The following is a 16914-nucleotide window of genomic DNA, read 5'->3' on the forward strand; positions in this document are numbered from 1 at the left end:
TCCCAGGAGTCACTAGTTTTCATTTTGAAGCCAGATTGAGTAGTGTCCTTCGAGCCTTTTTAGTACATTAAAATGAACATAATTGGTACTAGTTGTCAACCACTGTCTCGTTAAATGAAAGCAGTATTAAAGTTGTAACTTCTGTCATTATCGTTGTACTTTAATCCAGAGGGATTTACAGTAAACATGGTCAACACGATGTAAAACATAAAATGCACAGAGATTGCAATCTAGGATAATCAATAAACCAAGAACATATCAGTGTGAACAGTATAATAAAAATAACCCTAACCTAACCATAACCACAAGCAGGGAGCAGCATATGTTCGCCAACCTTAACGCATGTTGGGTCTGCAGTTTTTTTTTTTTCATTTCTTTTTCTTTTTTCTTTTAGGTTTTATGACCCCAATTACACCCAAAAAACCTGAACTTTGAACATTCAGTGGATTTTCTGTGGTCTGAAGTTTTCTTTGGGGTTTTTTGGGCCTTTTGAGCTACAATGAAAACAGGCAACACAGTGAAACAGTGACATCTGCTGGCAAATCCCATTGACATATATGGGATTTGCAGTAAGTGATGTCACTTACTGCCGGCAAATCAGAGCACCTGTTTGAGCCAGAAAACCCCAGATCACAGAAAATCTACTGAATGTTAAAAGTTCATGTTTTTTGGGTGCAATTGAGATTAGAAAACCTAAAAAAAACAAGAACAATTCCAAAACCTTTTTTTTTAATGTCACAATCCCTTTAAGATATTTGTAATAGCTTTTTTAGGCAAAGGCCGACGGGCTCGGGACTCGAACCCGCGGCACGTCGTCATGCAGGCTGGATTACCGGCCTATGCCGGGACCACTCAGCCGCGGCCGGCCCAGGCAAAGTAGCTCTAACTGCAACGGAGAGTTCGTTCCACAGTTTGGGAACCAGAAGGGAGAAGAGTACTGGGACGTGTTGTTGATGTTGTCACGGATGTTTTAGGGAAGGTTCTGCAGCTATGACACCACGAGACTAAAGAGTACTAAAGAGGAAACAGGGGGAAGGAAATACATGATCATTTGGAAGCTGTGTTTGGGATCATCATCCCCTTTCAGTTCGATACATTATACCTAGGTAACCTCCCATATGACTCATTTGATGCTAATGATAGAAAATTAATTCTGACCCTCCTGGTCGCTAGCAAGAAGGCTATCACTAGAAAGTGGCTGCAACCACAACCACCCACAGTAGAAGAATGGATCGAGATAATCCATGACATATACAAGATGGAAAAATTGACATACTCACTCAGATCACAGGAAGAAAAGTTCCTCTGGATCTGGACTAAATGGACTGAATATATTGCACCTGTCCGATCAGACTTTTGCTGAATAGGTAGTTTGTCATCACTCATCCTGTGCCTCTTCCTACTTTTGTTTCTATTTATTTTTTCACTCCTCTCATTTCTTTTATTGTATCTTGCCGAATGTATGACCCTGTTTTTGTTTCCAAATAAGTGTATTGTAAGTTTGTGAAAGCTCCCCCTTTCCCTGCAAAGCTGCCCAGATGTTTTTGATTTTTGTTTTTGTCTGTTTTTTTTTTGTTTTTTCTTGTCTGCTTTTTGTTTTTGTCCTTTACAAAAAAAAGAGAAAATGTAATTTTGGTCACCATTGAGCACATAGGAAACATATCTATATATTTATATATTATATGCAATTGTTATTCACTTGATCATATGTTGTGAAGATGTTCATAATACTTGCAAACGATGACCAAAATAAAAACATAATTTCAAAAAAAAAAAGAGGAAACAGGGTAGGCTGAGAAACACCTGGAGACGTTCCACTCTCCAAGACCTAAAGAACATTGGAATGAGCTGGCAGGCACGTACTGACACCGATTGTCAGTGAGTGCTTTGAGAGACGGGTGAGAGACTACATCTGCTCCGTACCGCCTGCCACACTGGATCCATGGCAATTTGCTTATCGCCAAAATCGATCAACTGACGATGCAGTTGCCTTGGCCGTACACTCTGCACTCTCCCACCTGGACAAGAGGGGGAAGAACAGATGTGTACGGATGCTTTTCGCACAGCTCCAACGTCGTGATCAAATACGCGGACGACACAACAGTGATGGGCCTGATCGACGGCGATGACGAGACGGCCTATACAGAGCAGAGGTTCGAACGCTGACACAGTGGTGCCACGAGAACAGCCTGGCTCTAAACGTCAGCAAAACCAACAACGGCTCTACTGCCTGAGGCGCCTGAAGAAGTTCAGAGTGAGCCCCCCGCATCCTCAGAGCGTTCTACAAGAGCACCATCGAGAGTGTTCTGACGAGCGGCTCCACTGCCTGGTTCGGGAACTGCACCGCTGCAGAACGGAAAACACTGCAGAGAGTGGTGCGAACAGCGCAGCGCATCGTGGGAGGGGAGCTTTCCCCACTCCAGGAAATACACGAGAGACGTTGTGTGGCTACAGCTGAAGACCTTATCAGGGACATCCATCACCCCAGCCATAGCCTGTTCAAACCACTTCCGCGCCCACGGCCGGGCAAACGCTACATGAACATCAAGAGCAGCACCTCCAGACTACTGAACAGTTTCTACTTGTTCAACAATTAGACTGCTGAACAAGAACTATAGGACTGGTGACGCCACACAGACTGAACTGAATTGGTCTACTTTAGTAGAGATTACTATACATATAGGCTACATCACTTTATTTAATTATTGTTATATGCATACATATTGTACCATGTAGATTAGTCATGTACTATGCACTTTCTTTCTTTTAACTGCAATAATTTCACCCATGTTACTTGTAATGTGATGTGACAATAAAGTTTGATTCTGATTCTGATTCTGGAAGCAAAAGCCGTGCAGGCCCAGAAGATAGTGAGATGGAGAGCTCTGGTGGACGCCCTATGCCCCTCGACGGGGTAAAGAGGATTAAAGGTCATATAGACAAGTTTTCAGCCCAAATCTAATATATATATAAATGTATTTGTTTGGCCTTTTCCACCTCTATCTTTCCCTATATTATGATGCTGAGGTGTTCTCCTGCAACAGCACACTCTCCCTTTGCCAGTTTGCCCCCCCTGGGGCTGAATGCACTGTTTATATCCACTACAGTTTACTACTCGGGACGTCGGAGGGGATTTAAACTTTTAGCCAATTGCAGCGCGAGGCAGTGACGGTGTGTTCAACCCAGTAGTATTATAATGAAAACGCGATGCGATTTCAATGTATAATATTATCCCCATATCTTAGTTTCACTAACATTGTTCATGTGAAATAGTATGTTTATGATTTAATATGTAAGCCTATTGAAATGATGAGAATCGTTATGTATAGTGCATGGTTGGGTGGTGTGAAACTGAACAACACCAGCAGCAATAAGCACCCCACAGATCTCAGGATCCTTAGTCACAGAACGACTCGGACCCCAATAAAATCTCCTGGTTAGGCCTACATCAATATCGTTCTCGTTCATGTGGAGTGGGTTGTATGTGCTTATTTGTAGAAATGGTGGAAGTGGACTGTGGAAGTGAGTAATAGTATTTCACCAGCCACTACCGCGGCGACTGCCTGCCGGCCGGCTTGAAGCGTGCATTCAACCCGTGCTCGCCAACGGGGACAGGCTAGCCGTCGCGGATCATCATAGCGATTTTTTTCATTGCAATGAATAACCGTGGACAGAGTAGTTCACATGAACGATGCTGTAGTGGCTGGAGCATTTGAGGGGCTATATGTTTTATATGCACGATTACAAATAAAAGAGAATTGAATTGAGAGCCAGTGAGTCTCCTCTACTTCCTACTTCCTCATTTGCGGGACTCGGTGTGATATTGCGATTATGCTACAGTTACCCTTAAAAAAACATGTCAACTCAATGTCATTGTTGTAACTATGATATCGATAGAAATTTATAATTTTTTAATGTCATATTTAGCCATACGAGCGCAATATCCATAGCGTCCCTCCCAGCAGCAAGAACAATCCCATAGCCTGAAGTGACCTGGCTCAGCCAATAGAATGAGGGGGGGAGGGGGGTGTAGCTAGATTTGTATTTGTTTGGAAACACTCACTCACTTCAGTGTACAAACACTGGAAACTTGTCTCTATCACCTTTAAGTCAAGTCTGACAGCTTCCCTGTGTTAGGGGAAACCACATGGCTTTTCAAACCACAACCCATCACTTATCATGGATCAAAGTGCAAGACGTGGTTGTGTGGTGGGTATTAGCAAACTGTAGCTTGAGAAGGTTGAGCGCCATTGACATAGAAACAGAGGTTTTTCAGAAAACTTTTAGGATTATTTTAGAATTGGCCTCAGTCCAAAATGGGTTAATATGTTGGATTCATGTTAATGTGTCATTTTAGACATTTAACCACCTAAACCCTCAACACTTGTCCTTTGGCTCTGTACTTGGTCTACTCTTTGGCCCTCAAATCTCTGAAAAGAGATTGGGGTGGATTGGGTGGATGTTCCCGACAAAATAGGGATGCTAATTAACTCTGAGGACCCCCTGTTGATTTAATACAATAACCGATTGAAGTAGCTATAAGCAATAATATTTGTCAAAATGTTAATGAACTTTTTTTGTATCTCTGTGACACATCTAGGGTCTACAATCTGTAAGACAAAGAAGCTTTGTCATTGGTCGGAAAACCCGGTTGAAATGAGCAACCAATCAGGAAGTAGATAGGCAAATCGACAAATGACAAAGCTTCTAGGATAATCTTTGAATGCAGATTACGGCCCCTAGATGTGACACAAAACACATTTTTTGGGGGAGCGTTTTACCCATTGGTGTCTGTCTGAATACCAAAAAAAAGGGGAAAAAAAGGTCATTAAAATCTTGACATATTATTGCTTATAGCAGCTTTAATAATCAGAACCTATATTTTGGGCATGTCATTATAGTCAAAAGGTTTCAAAACAATTGCTAAGCACTAAGCAAAGGTAACAATCTGAAAATGAAAATGATCTTAAATCTTTGGGACTGTGTTATTTGTGTGTTGTGTTGAGATGTGTGTGTTCAGAGAAATGTGAGGTGAAGGTGACAGTCGGTATACTAGTTATGCACTCAGTCTCAGAGTTACAACAACAGTTGCAAAGTTTGTTCTCATCTATATTAGTCTGCCTGCATGCAGCAGCAGCATACAAACAGTGAAATGAGGACAAACAGAGACAGAAGCTGGAAGTCTTTCCCTTTCTAATAATATTGTTATTCTATTGTTATCTGGGTCTCTCTTCTCAACTCATCTGTAACGGATGCATTTCCATTTGTATAGTCTGGCTCCAGCCCTACATCGCTACCATTAACCCATTCAGGCCTGACGTCGAGATTTAAAGATTTTAGGCACATTTTAACGATTAAAAAAAAATAGCAGACCTACACGTTCATAGCGCGGCACTCGGTGCCACGCTATGAGCTTGTAGATCTGCTATTTTTCAATAGCTAAAGTATAACGTAATGCTTAAAACACCAAAAGGGGTTAAAAAAATATGTCCTGGCGATTCAGGTCTGGTGACTCGATCTGCCTACGGCACTGTCAGTCTCTGATCGCAGCAGCTGATTGGCCATCAGCCCCGTCCCTCGACAGCGTCAAACAACAAACTATAGCTGCCCCCCCCCCACTGCGGTGACTCGTGACCGTATCAATCTGGCTATTGAATCGATCTATGATGAATAGTTTCTTTACAGGTTTTTATAAACATCATCATCCGACATGTTTTACCGCTTTTGTTCACATGCTAGTATAGCGCTCGTTGACTGTGCTTGTTTGGTTAGCGACCGGGTTAGCCATAGCCAACGTCATCTGCTTTCCTATACTATTGTGATTGGTTGGTATGAACCAATCGCCGAAGACTGCCGCTTTGAAAACGCCCAATCCCAGAAACAGCTGCCGTTGGGGAGCGCTTGTTGGTATAGTTTACACACACAGACAAAGTCACATGAGCATAAACAGAGTACATAAAGGAAAAGGACAAAGTATACGTATTAACCCCCTTATGGCCAGTGACGTAATTTGCGTAATAAATCAATTAAGAAGGATAAAAAAAGGACAATCATTTTTCGTAATGATCAGTTGTGATTAGGATTAAGCAGGAGGAGATGGATCACTGCAGTGCTTATGGGAAGCAGACAGGAACCCTACCATCTGCACGCTAATGGAGGCCTCAGATGTTCCCTCAAAGGACATCTCAGAGTCACACACACACACGCACACGCACACACACACGCACACACACACACACACACACACACACACACACACACACACACACACACACACACAGCCCCAAACCCCAATACGCACATGATCATGGAACCATGAAAGATAAATCAACATGTTCTGTACGTATGTGCATATCATGTACGTACACATAGCCCTAAACCACAGCGCAGAAACTCACCCAGAGATAACCATGCACCCATGAAAGACACGACGTTATCGACATGCATATTATGTACATAATGCCTAGTAGCCCCAAACTCCAGAAAACACACACATGCACAGTTTGTGTAGCCTGTAGAGCCTACAATGTTACGTCATTTGAGGTTCAGAGGGTCAGGTCCTAAAGTCGGCTCTTCGGTGCTACTGAAAATTTCTGACGAGCCGAAATTATTTCGGCACTACAGCGCCGAAACAGCGGTAAAATAGGAGTATGAATCGGCCCTAATGGAGAGCTATTAACATCTTCGACACACACACACACACACACACACACACAGAACTCTACTATACAGTACGTGTCTCACTTTTCCATCCTGTTTGACTGTGTTGTAAAGGCACTACTCCCACACGCGGCTGGTTAGTAATAGAGCATTGTGGTGGAACGCTCTACACTGATGCATTACAACGCCTCAGTGAAACCGCTACAGGAGAATACATAACATATCCCCCGGGCCGGGCACAAGAGGACCAATTATACTACCCACCCTGCTGCCTCAATGTACACATTTAGCTTTAGCCACTAGTCATCTACACTACAGCATATACATGGGCCACATGGAGGCCCGCAGGTTGATATTGGAAGACTGATGAATGATTTATTTCAGCTGTTACAATTCCAAAAATGCAAACATGAGTCTGACCCGCTTTAATTACTTCAGTGTAGCTTAATGTTATTAGTAGCCTAGCACAGGGGTCTGCGACCTTTTGGAAACAAAGTGTCATGTTTGTATTTTCTAAAAGGCAGTGTGCAATGTCAATAAATTGTCAACATTCATTTTAATGACACCACATAGAAAATTCCAACATATTTTGATTGTACACAAATATAACCTTTCCCCTTTCTTTTATAAATGTTGTCTCACATTGCAATTTATATTGATCATTAGATTCAGAGCAATAACTCGACTCTCTTCCCATGCAGTTCAGAGTTCAGAGTTTTAATGAATGTAGAATTATGTGCAGGATGTAATTTACATAAAAAAGGGGGGGGACTTATTTATTTGACTATGTTTTTTTTAAATAGTTTAAATAGTCTCTCACTGCCAGTGTGCCAGTGATCACCATTCTTGGTGCCAATGTTGGCACTGGTGCCAAAGGTTGCCTACCCCTGGCCTAGCATTACATTTTCTTTTATGTTATTGTCTTTTTTATGTCCAATGTATTTGTATTTAGTTTATAAAGTTAACATAACTACAATTAAAGGCATTTGACATATCTTTTTTCATTTTTTCAGCATTCCAAATGAAAAATAGCAAAAATAGCAGATCTACAAGCTCAAAACGTGCCGTAGTGCGACACGTTTTGAGCTTGTAGATTGGCTATGTTTGCTACGGCGGTAATATGCAACGTGGCCCTGCAGTCTGGAGTGAGTGTGGAAATATCCCTCTCCATCGTCAAAGTTGTCCACCCCTGATCTGCAGCTATGCAGTGGCGGTAACAATTAACCATGTGCATCAAGCACTGTACTTGAGCTCCTTACGTTACTTAAGTATTTAAATACTTCTACTACACTACAGTGTCTCAGACACAAACATTGTACATACATTGTACTGAGTCTAAGCGGTGGACATTGCTCTTGTGTTCATGTCTTCATGTAATATTGTTTTGTTCTTTGTGCTATGTCAAATGTGTATTATGTGTTCTGCATATGGCTGCTGGATCGCAAGACAAATGTCAGTGTGAACTGATGTGACAATAGAGTACTATGTCATGTCATGTCATGTCATGTCATGTCATGTCATGTGATTCTACACGCGCACACACATATCGGGCAGGAACCTCTTCTCTTCATATTCTAACTTTCGACGCGACACGAGGCGCTTTGAGCTTGTAGATCTGCTATACCTTTGAATTTGAATCCTGAATCCCATGAGTTGTAGCAGCATTTACGAATATATATATTACATTTGCACAAAATATAGGGATTAATGTGGTTTAAAAGCGTTACAAATGGGAATATAACGACACGCCGTTGGCAAAGCCTGAGAGAGTGAGTAGAGGTGTGTGCCTTCTAGTAGGACTCCAGATGGACGTGCATATTCATATGTGCATAATCCATGGCAGTGGATAAAGGTAGCTAAATGTCAGTCTACTGCAACAGATGCATGTTCCATTTATTAATCTAAACATTCAGATAAAGCTGCATGCAGCGTTATAAATCCCTCCTCTGGAATCACAGGACATTTCCAATTATCCACAGAGTAACGGTGTCGCCTTGCCAAAGAACATTTGAGATTTTCAAGCTAACAATAGATATGCTTGCAAATCAAAATCAGTTCTTTAGCCATCGTGTGATGCAATGCTTTCATCCTCTCGTATAGGACCTAAGGTATTTATCTCCCATATTCTAACTGTTTGTGTTTTTGAGCGTTGCCTCCGCTCCATTACGGAGCTATGTGTGTCCCTATGTCTGTTTGTACTGTATGTCCAAGCACGGAAAGCTGCACCACCTAAAGTGGCCAGTAGAGTACAGCACAGAGTAAAGTGGCACAGAATACACTAGAATACACTATAGTTGCACCGCTCACTTCACACAGGTGTGATTTCTTTAATTTTTTCGTAAGTTAACACCCTACTTGACCATAATACAGTGTCACACAAAAGTGTAGTGCAGTGCAAAGGGATGCATTTTGAGCTTGTATAGATCTGCTATCTTTGCTATTTTTGAAACCTCCTCATATATACTTTTCTTAAAAAACACAAACACACGCGCACACACACACACACACACACACACACACACACACACACACACACGCACACGCGCACGCACACACACATCTCTGACAACAGCAACAGTTTCCAGTGGACACAAACCGAGTTCCGCGGATTTGGGGATGAGGTGAAATTGTGCGCGCATGCAGACAGTGTCACATACAGTACTGTACTGTAGCTGTACTGACAGACTGTGATGCCCAGATGACAGGAAGCCTGCTAAGCCCTGAGAAAATCCCTTTGGAGATGTTTCGGACAAGTCATATAGCGTTGCCGTCGGGTGGAAACCTCACATGTCCAAAACTGTTACTTTTCATTCAGCGTTTCGAGCTTGTAGATCTGCTACTTTTGATGGTTTTGTGTGGCACTGTACTGTGATCGAGTAGGGTGTTAATTTATGGAAAAACACCAAAGCGTTAAAATATGGGGATAATCCTGGTCTCTAAACTACCTCCTCCTGGCCAGCCGGGGCGCCTGATGGAGGGGAAAGGAACTGGTTGGAATAACGTGTTCCTTCCACGTGCTACGTCCAACCAGGGAAACTCTCCCCTGTCAGGTGAAAAGAAGCAGCTTGGACTCCTCATGCATAGAAAGAAGCATGAGGTCAGTCCGCTGCCCCCCCCCCCCCCCCAGGTTGGCAGAGGGGTAGATAATTGACACTGGGTGAAAAATGGGTTGCAAAATTGTGGGATGAAAAAGTATAACAAAACTCCATAAATGGAGTGGAGACAAGAGGTTTCTTCCCGACAGCAATGATACGAGGTTGCTGTGGAGTGTGTGACTTGAGAAGGATTTACGCGCGCACTCACGCACGCACGCACGCACGCACGCACGCACGCACGCACGCGCGCACGCACGCGCGAGCGCAGGATATTGGCGTGCCAATTACCTTCAGTTTGGACAGCTGTCCCAAGTCCTTGGCTGCACTGAAGATCATCTGAGCTCCTGCCTGCAAGGAGAGATGAAAGAGACAGACCCGTTTGCCTTGAGCAATCACTATAGTTTTACTGTCTGTCTGTCTGTGTGTGTGTGTGTGTGTGTGTGCGTGTGCGTGTGCGTGTGCATGTGCGTGTGTGCGTGTGTGTGTGAGTGAGTGAGAGATTTGGGCCAGATTTGGGATTCAGCTCTACTGAATGTGGAATTTGTGGATGCGTTTAGATCTCTCCTTTATATGGAAAAACAATTGTCAGGGCACAGCATTTTGGTGAAGCCTTATTATTTACATAAGTGATTCATACAAGCAGCAAGCATGTATGCATGTGCACCATCAAGATCTATAGTCCTTTCCATAACCTCTGGCCGTGTGTGCGTGCGTACATGCGTCGTGTCTGACTTGTCCGTGTCTGGAAGGATTACAAAACATTTAAATAAGCCCTGTTTTACAGAAGAAATGTGACCCCGAGCTTTTGTTTCATATCATGTGTGCGAACTGTGTGAAAAAGTCAAGACAACTAATATAAGGCACCGACAGACAGACAGACAGACAGACAGACAGACAGACAGACAGACAGACAGACAGACAGACAGACAGACAGACAGACAGACAGACAGACGTACACTCTGGTCTGAGAGCGGCGGCAGCACGATGGTCCTCTCGATGGTGTTCAGCACGATCTTCCACAGCTCTTTGAGGACTCGCTTCAGCACCGTCTTCTCACAGATCTTGGCAAATAACATCAAGCTGCAGAGAGAGATAGAGGGAGAGAGAGAGAGAGAGAGAGAGAGAGAGGGCCCATCTGTCACGTTCACAGACTTTGATGGCGTGTCATAATAATAATAATAAAAAAGGACAAAGACCCAAACATTGGCTGGCGGTGGCCAATCAATCCATTGACGACGACATCATGGCTCCCCCAGGGGCTGAGCGCAGCGACCCTATGCAGTATAACGTAAATGCAACAGCTTTCAACTTTAATCTCACCCCGTTGTATATTTAAAAAAAAGGAGTATAGGGAAGGGGGTTTTGGCATTTGCATATCATTAAAGGATTTAGCATAATAATACCCCTTTGGCCTCGATGTTGTGTCTGCAGAGCAATATAATGTGCAGCTTATTCAAGCCATACTAACGTTGCGTTCTCTCGAGAAGGCAAGGTGTGTTTGTTCATGCATATGCTTTCTCCACCTCTGAACGTTTTTACATGATTAAGTTAATCATGTAAAAATGATCATCCGAGAGGTTCCCAGAAAAAGTAGTCAATATAGGAACAAAAACATTTAACCATTATTTTATACTTTGGTTACAAAAAATGTGCATATATACAAGCTCATAATGAGCTTGTAGCTCTACTATTTTTGAACACTCTAAATCAAATCTTTTGCTTGCTTTTGGTGGTCACACGATATTTTGAGATGAGGGTCCGCGGGCAAATCCATATCCTTTTTGTTGGTCCTTGACATGACTAAGTTTGAGCACCACCACTTATGTTTTAATCGGCCTCAGGTCTTATGGGTAAATATAGGACTTAAGTAGGTGCTCTAATTAGTGTGGTTGCCTATGGGCAACCATACTATTGCTTTTCTGCCCTTTTATTTATTTTCTTTATTAATATGGATAAACTTTATTTTGTCGTGTTATACCTCCCACAGCACGCACTCGAGCCATATGTCAAAAAGACGGGCTACATCGGGAATCGTGTGCGTGTATTTTGCTAAGACATTTGTTGGATAGTTTAATTGATATGAATTAGTGCCGTAGGTCGTACAATCTAAATGTTTTTTTCCCTGGATTCCTTGGGTCATGACGCATCTCCCCATATAGGCCACGCCCATTTCCGTCTAGAACGAATTTGCAGCAAATTAGCATTTTCTTCAAAACACACTTTTTGCTCCTCCTCCTACAGATTTTGTCCAAATCTCACAGAAATCGGTACACATGATCTCGGGACCTATCCGATTAAAACAGAATTTCGATATTCCATATCGTTCGTCTGCTTCCAAATTTAGTGGGAGGGGCCTATTTTACAAAAAACGGCACAAATCACGAACGGAATGTCCAATCCACCCCAAATGAATCACCAATTGAATCACATGTCGAGGATGGTTTAATCAACACAGAGCCAAAGGCAATTCTATTTTTGACAGCTGCAATGTAGGCAACCAAACCTTGCAATTGCCTCTTTCTAGTTCTTTATGAAATGACGCCTCTGCTCTCAGGAATGCAATAGAAGTATAGCCTATAAAACCCCCGGGTTGAATCCTGGATGGAGAGCCAGGCGCAGCTGTTCAGGAGCAGATCGTTTAGAAGCTAATTTAGATCATTTTGGGGATGACATGTGGATGGGGGCCTCAGACGAGCTCCGCCCAGGCTGTGACTGAAAGGAAATTGAATTCCGTGTCATGATGACGATGAGGATAATCACCGGCTTCAAGAGACAGACGTGTTTTGTTCAAAGTTGGCCAGGCTGTCTGTGTCACGTCCTGTCCTAGGACGTACCACGTCTGGACCGCCGTCCCTACCTTTGCCCCTCTGTTGCCTCCCTTCCCCTGGCTGATTGTGAGACTGTGTCCACCTGCGCTTCTAAGCTGAAGAGACTTTGGTTAATGAGCATGGAGGTATATTACGGACTCTGTGTTATTGGTTAGGTTGCTCAATTATAACACTGTGTTTCCCAAGAGTGGGACTTTATGTTCTATTTCGTCACTGCTGACCGCCAGAGGCGGTGCTTTAAGCACTGAATACGTCCCTTCGTGCATGCGCAGTCGAGTATTTTATACCAACAATGTCGATTTTGACCCTGTGATGACCCGGAGTCGTCTATAACTTCCGGCAGTCACCAGGGGCTCAGTCCCTAATTTCTTCTCGCTCGCGCAAGTTGTACACAGTACAGAGTTCTACAGCAGAATTTAACTGCACGATTACAGAACTATTGCTATTACTATTGCTAAGTCGCCGGTAGTCCCGTGACCATTATTGGTCGGAGTTGTGACGTGTGCGTTCGCCCTCCAGGAACTGCGACTTAATACTACTAATATTGTATCGTTTTCGAGTGGAGCTGGGCTTCACATCGTCTTCTTTTCTCCGTGGGAACAAGGTAAGCAGACAACCCCTGTTCGCATAGGCTGCGTGCGCGCTGCTTCCCTGCAACGCACACGGTTGCGTGCTACGAACGGCGACCTGAGCGTCCCGTTCAGCACCGGTCATAGTTGAACGGATAGCTCGTTCTCTTTGACAGCTTACGCTGTTTTGTTTCCCACGAAGGCTGCGCCGCAGTGCTAGTGACGGCAAGCGCTCCCAGCACGTGAGTCGACGCTATTGTTCTTTGTTTACTACTTACTTATACTTATACTACTTATAAGTGTACTTATTTACTGCTATATTATTCTGCCTCTCTAATCTAGTCTAGTCTTTGCTGGCCATATAGCACCGCCGACGAGTATCGTCGGACTATAGTGTGGCGTATCTTCGAGGTTACTTCAGTAACCCCAGCTATATGAATTAGCTTGACTGATTTGGTCGTCACTTGTTCTCAATAGTGTACTTTAATTTCGGCAGAGTCATTGCCACTTTATAGGTTGTTTTTTCTTAAATTATATATATATAACTATATCATTATATATATATATATATATATATATATATTATATATACTGGTTTCTGCTAGAGCACCCCTTACCTGGCATAGGTGGCGTGCGCGCCCCCTTCCTCCAGCTAAGCGGCCTTTAGCACAGCTAACAGTAGCCTCTACTGGCACAGGCAGCGTCCGCGCTCCCTCCCTCCAGTTTACGGATCCACCCCTAGCGAACACTAGCGTCCACGCTCTGGGCTACATCTGCGGGTTACCGATGGACGAACCCCGCCACCACCTGTGCACCTCCTGCCAGGCTCCTCTGCGGCCAGAGGATGGGCATGACCTCTGCCCTGGGTGCCTTGGCCCCCAACATTTGAGGGAGGCACTCGGTGACAACCCGTGCATGAACTGCACCATCTTGCCCCGGGAGGCGAGGACAACCAGGTTGGCACAGGTGGAGAAGGTTGAAGGTGAGCTTCCCCCATTGGGCATGCTAACTCAACGCCAGGCCAGGGCTTCCAAGCAGTGATCCACCGCACCTGCCCCCGCTTCCAAGAGAAGGGCGGGGCCTGACCATAGCTTGTCATCTAAGGTCGACCAGCTAACTGCCGACCTGGCCCTAATGAGGGCCATGTTCATGGCCCGCCAGCCCGAGATCCAGCCGGAGGACGTGGAACCACCTACTCCTCCGATGCCACACCTGATCCCTGAGGGTCAGGACCCTGACACACTGTCCCTGGCGGCCTCAGCCACCCACTTCCATGACTATGATGGTGAGAAGGATGGGGCAGAGGGGGCTTCCGAGGCCTCGGAGCAGGGCTCATACACATCAGCCCAGACCTGTCTGACTGAGACGGGGGGCGGCTCCATGAGGGCCGCCCTGCACATGGCTCTTGAACATCAGGGCCTGGCTGGACCGCAGCAGGGCATACTCTCGCGGACATGGACAACCCGGAAGGAGTCGGCCTGCTTCGCATGCCAGCTGTGGAGCCCTGCATTGCTTCCTTAGTCGTCGACCCCGGTGAGGCGCTACGGCAGGACACCAGGTGCCCCCGACCCCAGTGCAGGACCACCAACGACCATAAGGGCTTATGACGCAGGAGCCCGTGCCGGGAGGATCTCTAACTCCCTGTCACACCTCATGCTGGCCCTCTCTGCATCTCTGCAGGCGGACAACGCGAGCGCAGAGCCCGCAGACTCCAACACCCTGACGCATCACTGGAGGCATTCGGCCTCATGTCACAAGAACTTGGACGGATGATGTCCACTCTTGTTCAGGCGCGGCGCCAAGTCTGGCTCTCGCAGGCCAACCTGACTGAGAAAACCAGGGCAACCCTGCGCGGACTCCCAGTGGTGCCGGGAGCGATATTCGGCCCAGCTGCGCAGGAAGCACTGGACCGCACAATCCGGGCCAGGGAGGACAAGGAGCAGCTGTCAAGCCTGAGGCGACAGCGCATGCCTCCCCCAGAGGGGCCTCCTAACAGGGGCAGAGGCCCCTTGGCCGCCACCCGAGCTCGCCTGCCACAGGCCCCCACTTGGGGCCAGCGCACTTCCCAGCGTACTGAACAGAGGCGGGGCCATGACCCTGGCCGGTCCTCTACTAGGCAGTTTCGAGCCCCGGACCCTGGCGGACCCCCCCCCCCCCCCCCAGAGCCCATAGGGGCCGGGAATCAGACGCGATCGAGGCCGCCACTGGCAGTTCAGAGTTCTGCCGTTCGGACTCTCCCTCTCTCCGAGAGTATTTACAAGGTGTGTGGCAGCGGCGCTGGCGCCTCTCCAGTCGCAGGGCGTCAAGATCCTTCCATATCTGGACGACGCTGATCTGCGCACCATCCCAGGTGCAGGTAGCCGAGGACACAGCACGTCTCCTGTCCCATGCAGCCCGGCTGGGGTTAAAGGTAAATGTGGAAAAAAGTTGCCTGATCCCATCCCGAACCACAACGTTTATTGGTCTGGCTTTACACACCATAACGATGAAAGCCTGTCCGTCCTCCCGCCGGGTAGACATGAAGATAACGGTGTCACAACGGTGTCTACTCGCCCTAGCCCCATGGAGAGACAGGACGTACTTGTCGAGGGGGGTCCCTATGGGGTCCATTCCCTCTCGCAGGGAGATCGTCACCACCGACGATTGCCCTCTGGGCTGGGGTGCAGAAAAGCTCGCGACCAGTGGTCGGCGGAAGATCGCCTAGACCACATAAACGTGCTGGAGCTACGTGCGGTGCACCTGGCCCTACAACACTTCCTGCCATATTTGAGAGGCAGGCACATCCTCATACGGCCAGACAACACCTCAACCGTATTTCACATCAACCATCAGGGCGGAACCAAGTCTGCACGACTGCTAGAGGTGTCCACAGACCTGCTGACGTGGGCGGCCCCCCGTCTCACCAGCCTACGGGCGGTGCACATACCAGGGGAGCGGAACCACCTTGCAGACTTCCTCTCCCGCCAGAAGCCCCCGTCAGGGGAATGGCGCCTCCATCCGGATGTGGTGCACACCATCTGGGCCCGCTTTGGGAGAGCACAGGTGGACCTCTTTGCCTCAGGGGAGTCAACCCACTGCCCTCGCTGGTTCTCCCTAGTGGAAACAGTCAGTCCTCTGGGCCTGGACGCACTGGCACACCCCTGGCCACAGGAGTTGCTCTATGCATTTCCACCACTTCCTCTGGTACGTACAGTTCTCCAGAGGGTCGTTCAGGAGGGTCACACCATCCTGCTGGTGGCCCCTTTTTGGCCAGGGAGGACATGGTTCCCCCTGCTCCACAGCCTCTGTCACGGAGCACCTTGGCGCCTCCCCGACAGGAAGGACCTACTGTCGCAGCTGGGAGGCCGGATCTGGCACCCATGCCCACAACGCCTCCAGCTGTGCGTCTGGCCGCTCAGGGGCCGGAGCCACTGCTGAGCAGCCCGGTGAGACACACAATACTGAACGCCAGAGCGCCGTCCACCAGGCTACAGTACGACAACAGATGGAAGCTGTTTTCCAGCTGGTGTAGGGATCTGGGCGAAGACCCAGTACACTGCCCTGTACCCAAAATCCTGGAGTTCCTGCAATCCCTACTAGGTAAGGGCCGATCCCCCTCTACCTTGAAGGTCTACGTGGCAGCAATATCCTGCCGCCATGTTGCAATCAATGACCGCACAGTAGGGAGCCACAACCTGGTGTCCCTCTTCCTGAGAGGGGCTCAGAGGTTGCATCCCCCGAGAGCTCCGAGAGCTCCGTCATGGGACCTTAACCGGGTACTGG

The 16914-nt window shown here is 46.6% G+C and overlaps 1 protein-coding gene across 1 annotated transcript in view; it reads right to left on the minus strand.

The window, feature by feature from the left end:
• The window catches only part of unc13c (unc-13 homolog C (C. elegans)), a gene marked incomplete at both ends in the record, with an annotated part of 309285 nt that overhangs the window by 33194 nt on the left and 259177 nt on the right, over positions 1–16914 (minus strand). The window contains 2 exons of the mRNA XM_083759363.1: positions 10044–10103; positions 10712–10835. Coding sequence (XP_083615489.1) covers positions 10044–10103; positions 10712–10835 — 184 coding nt within the window. The remainder of the gene's footprint in view (positions 1–10043; positions 10104–10711; positions 10836–16914) is intronic.

This window comes from Protomyctophum parallelum (genome assembly GCF_964188405.1).
Source record: "Protomyctophum parallelum genome assembly, chromosome: 2".
In the NCBI taxonomy this organism is placed as follows: domain Eukaryota; kingdom Metazoa; phylum Chordata; class Actinopteri; order Myctophiformes; family Myctophidae; genus Protomyctophum; species Protomyctophum parallelum.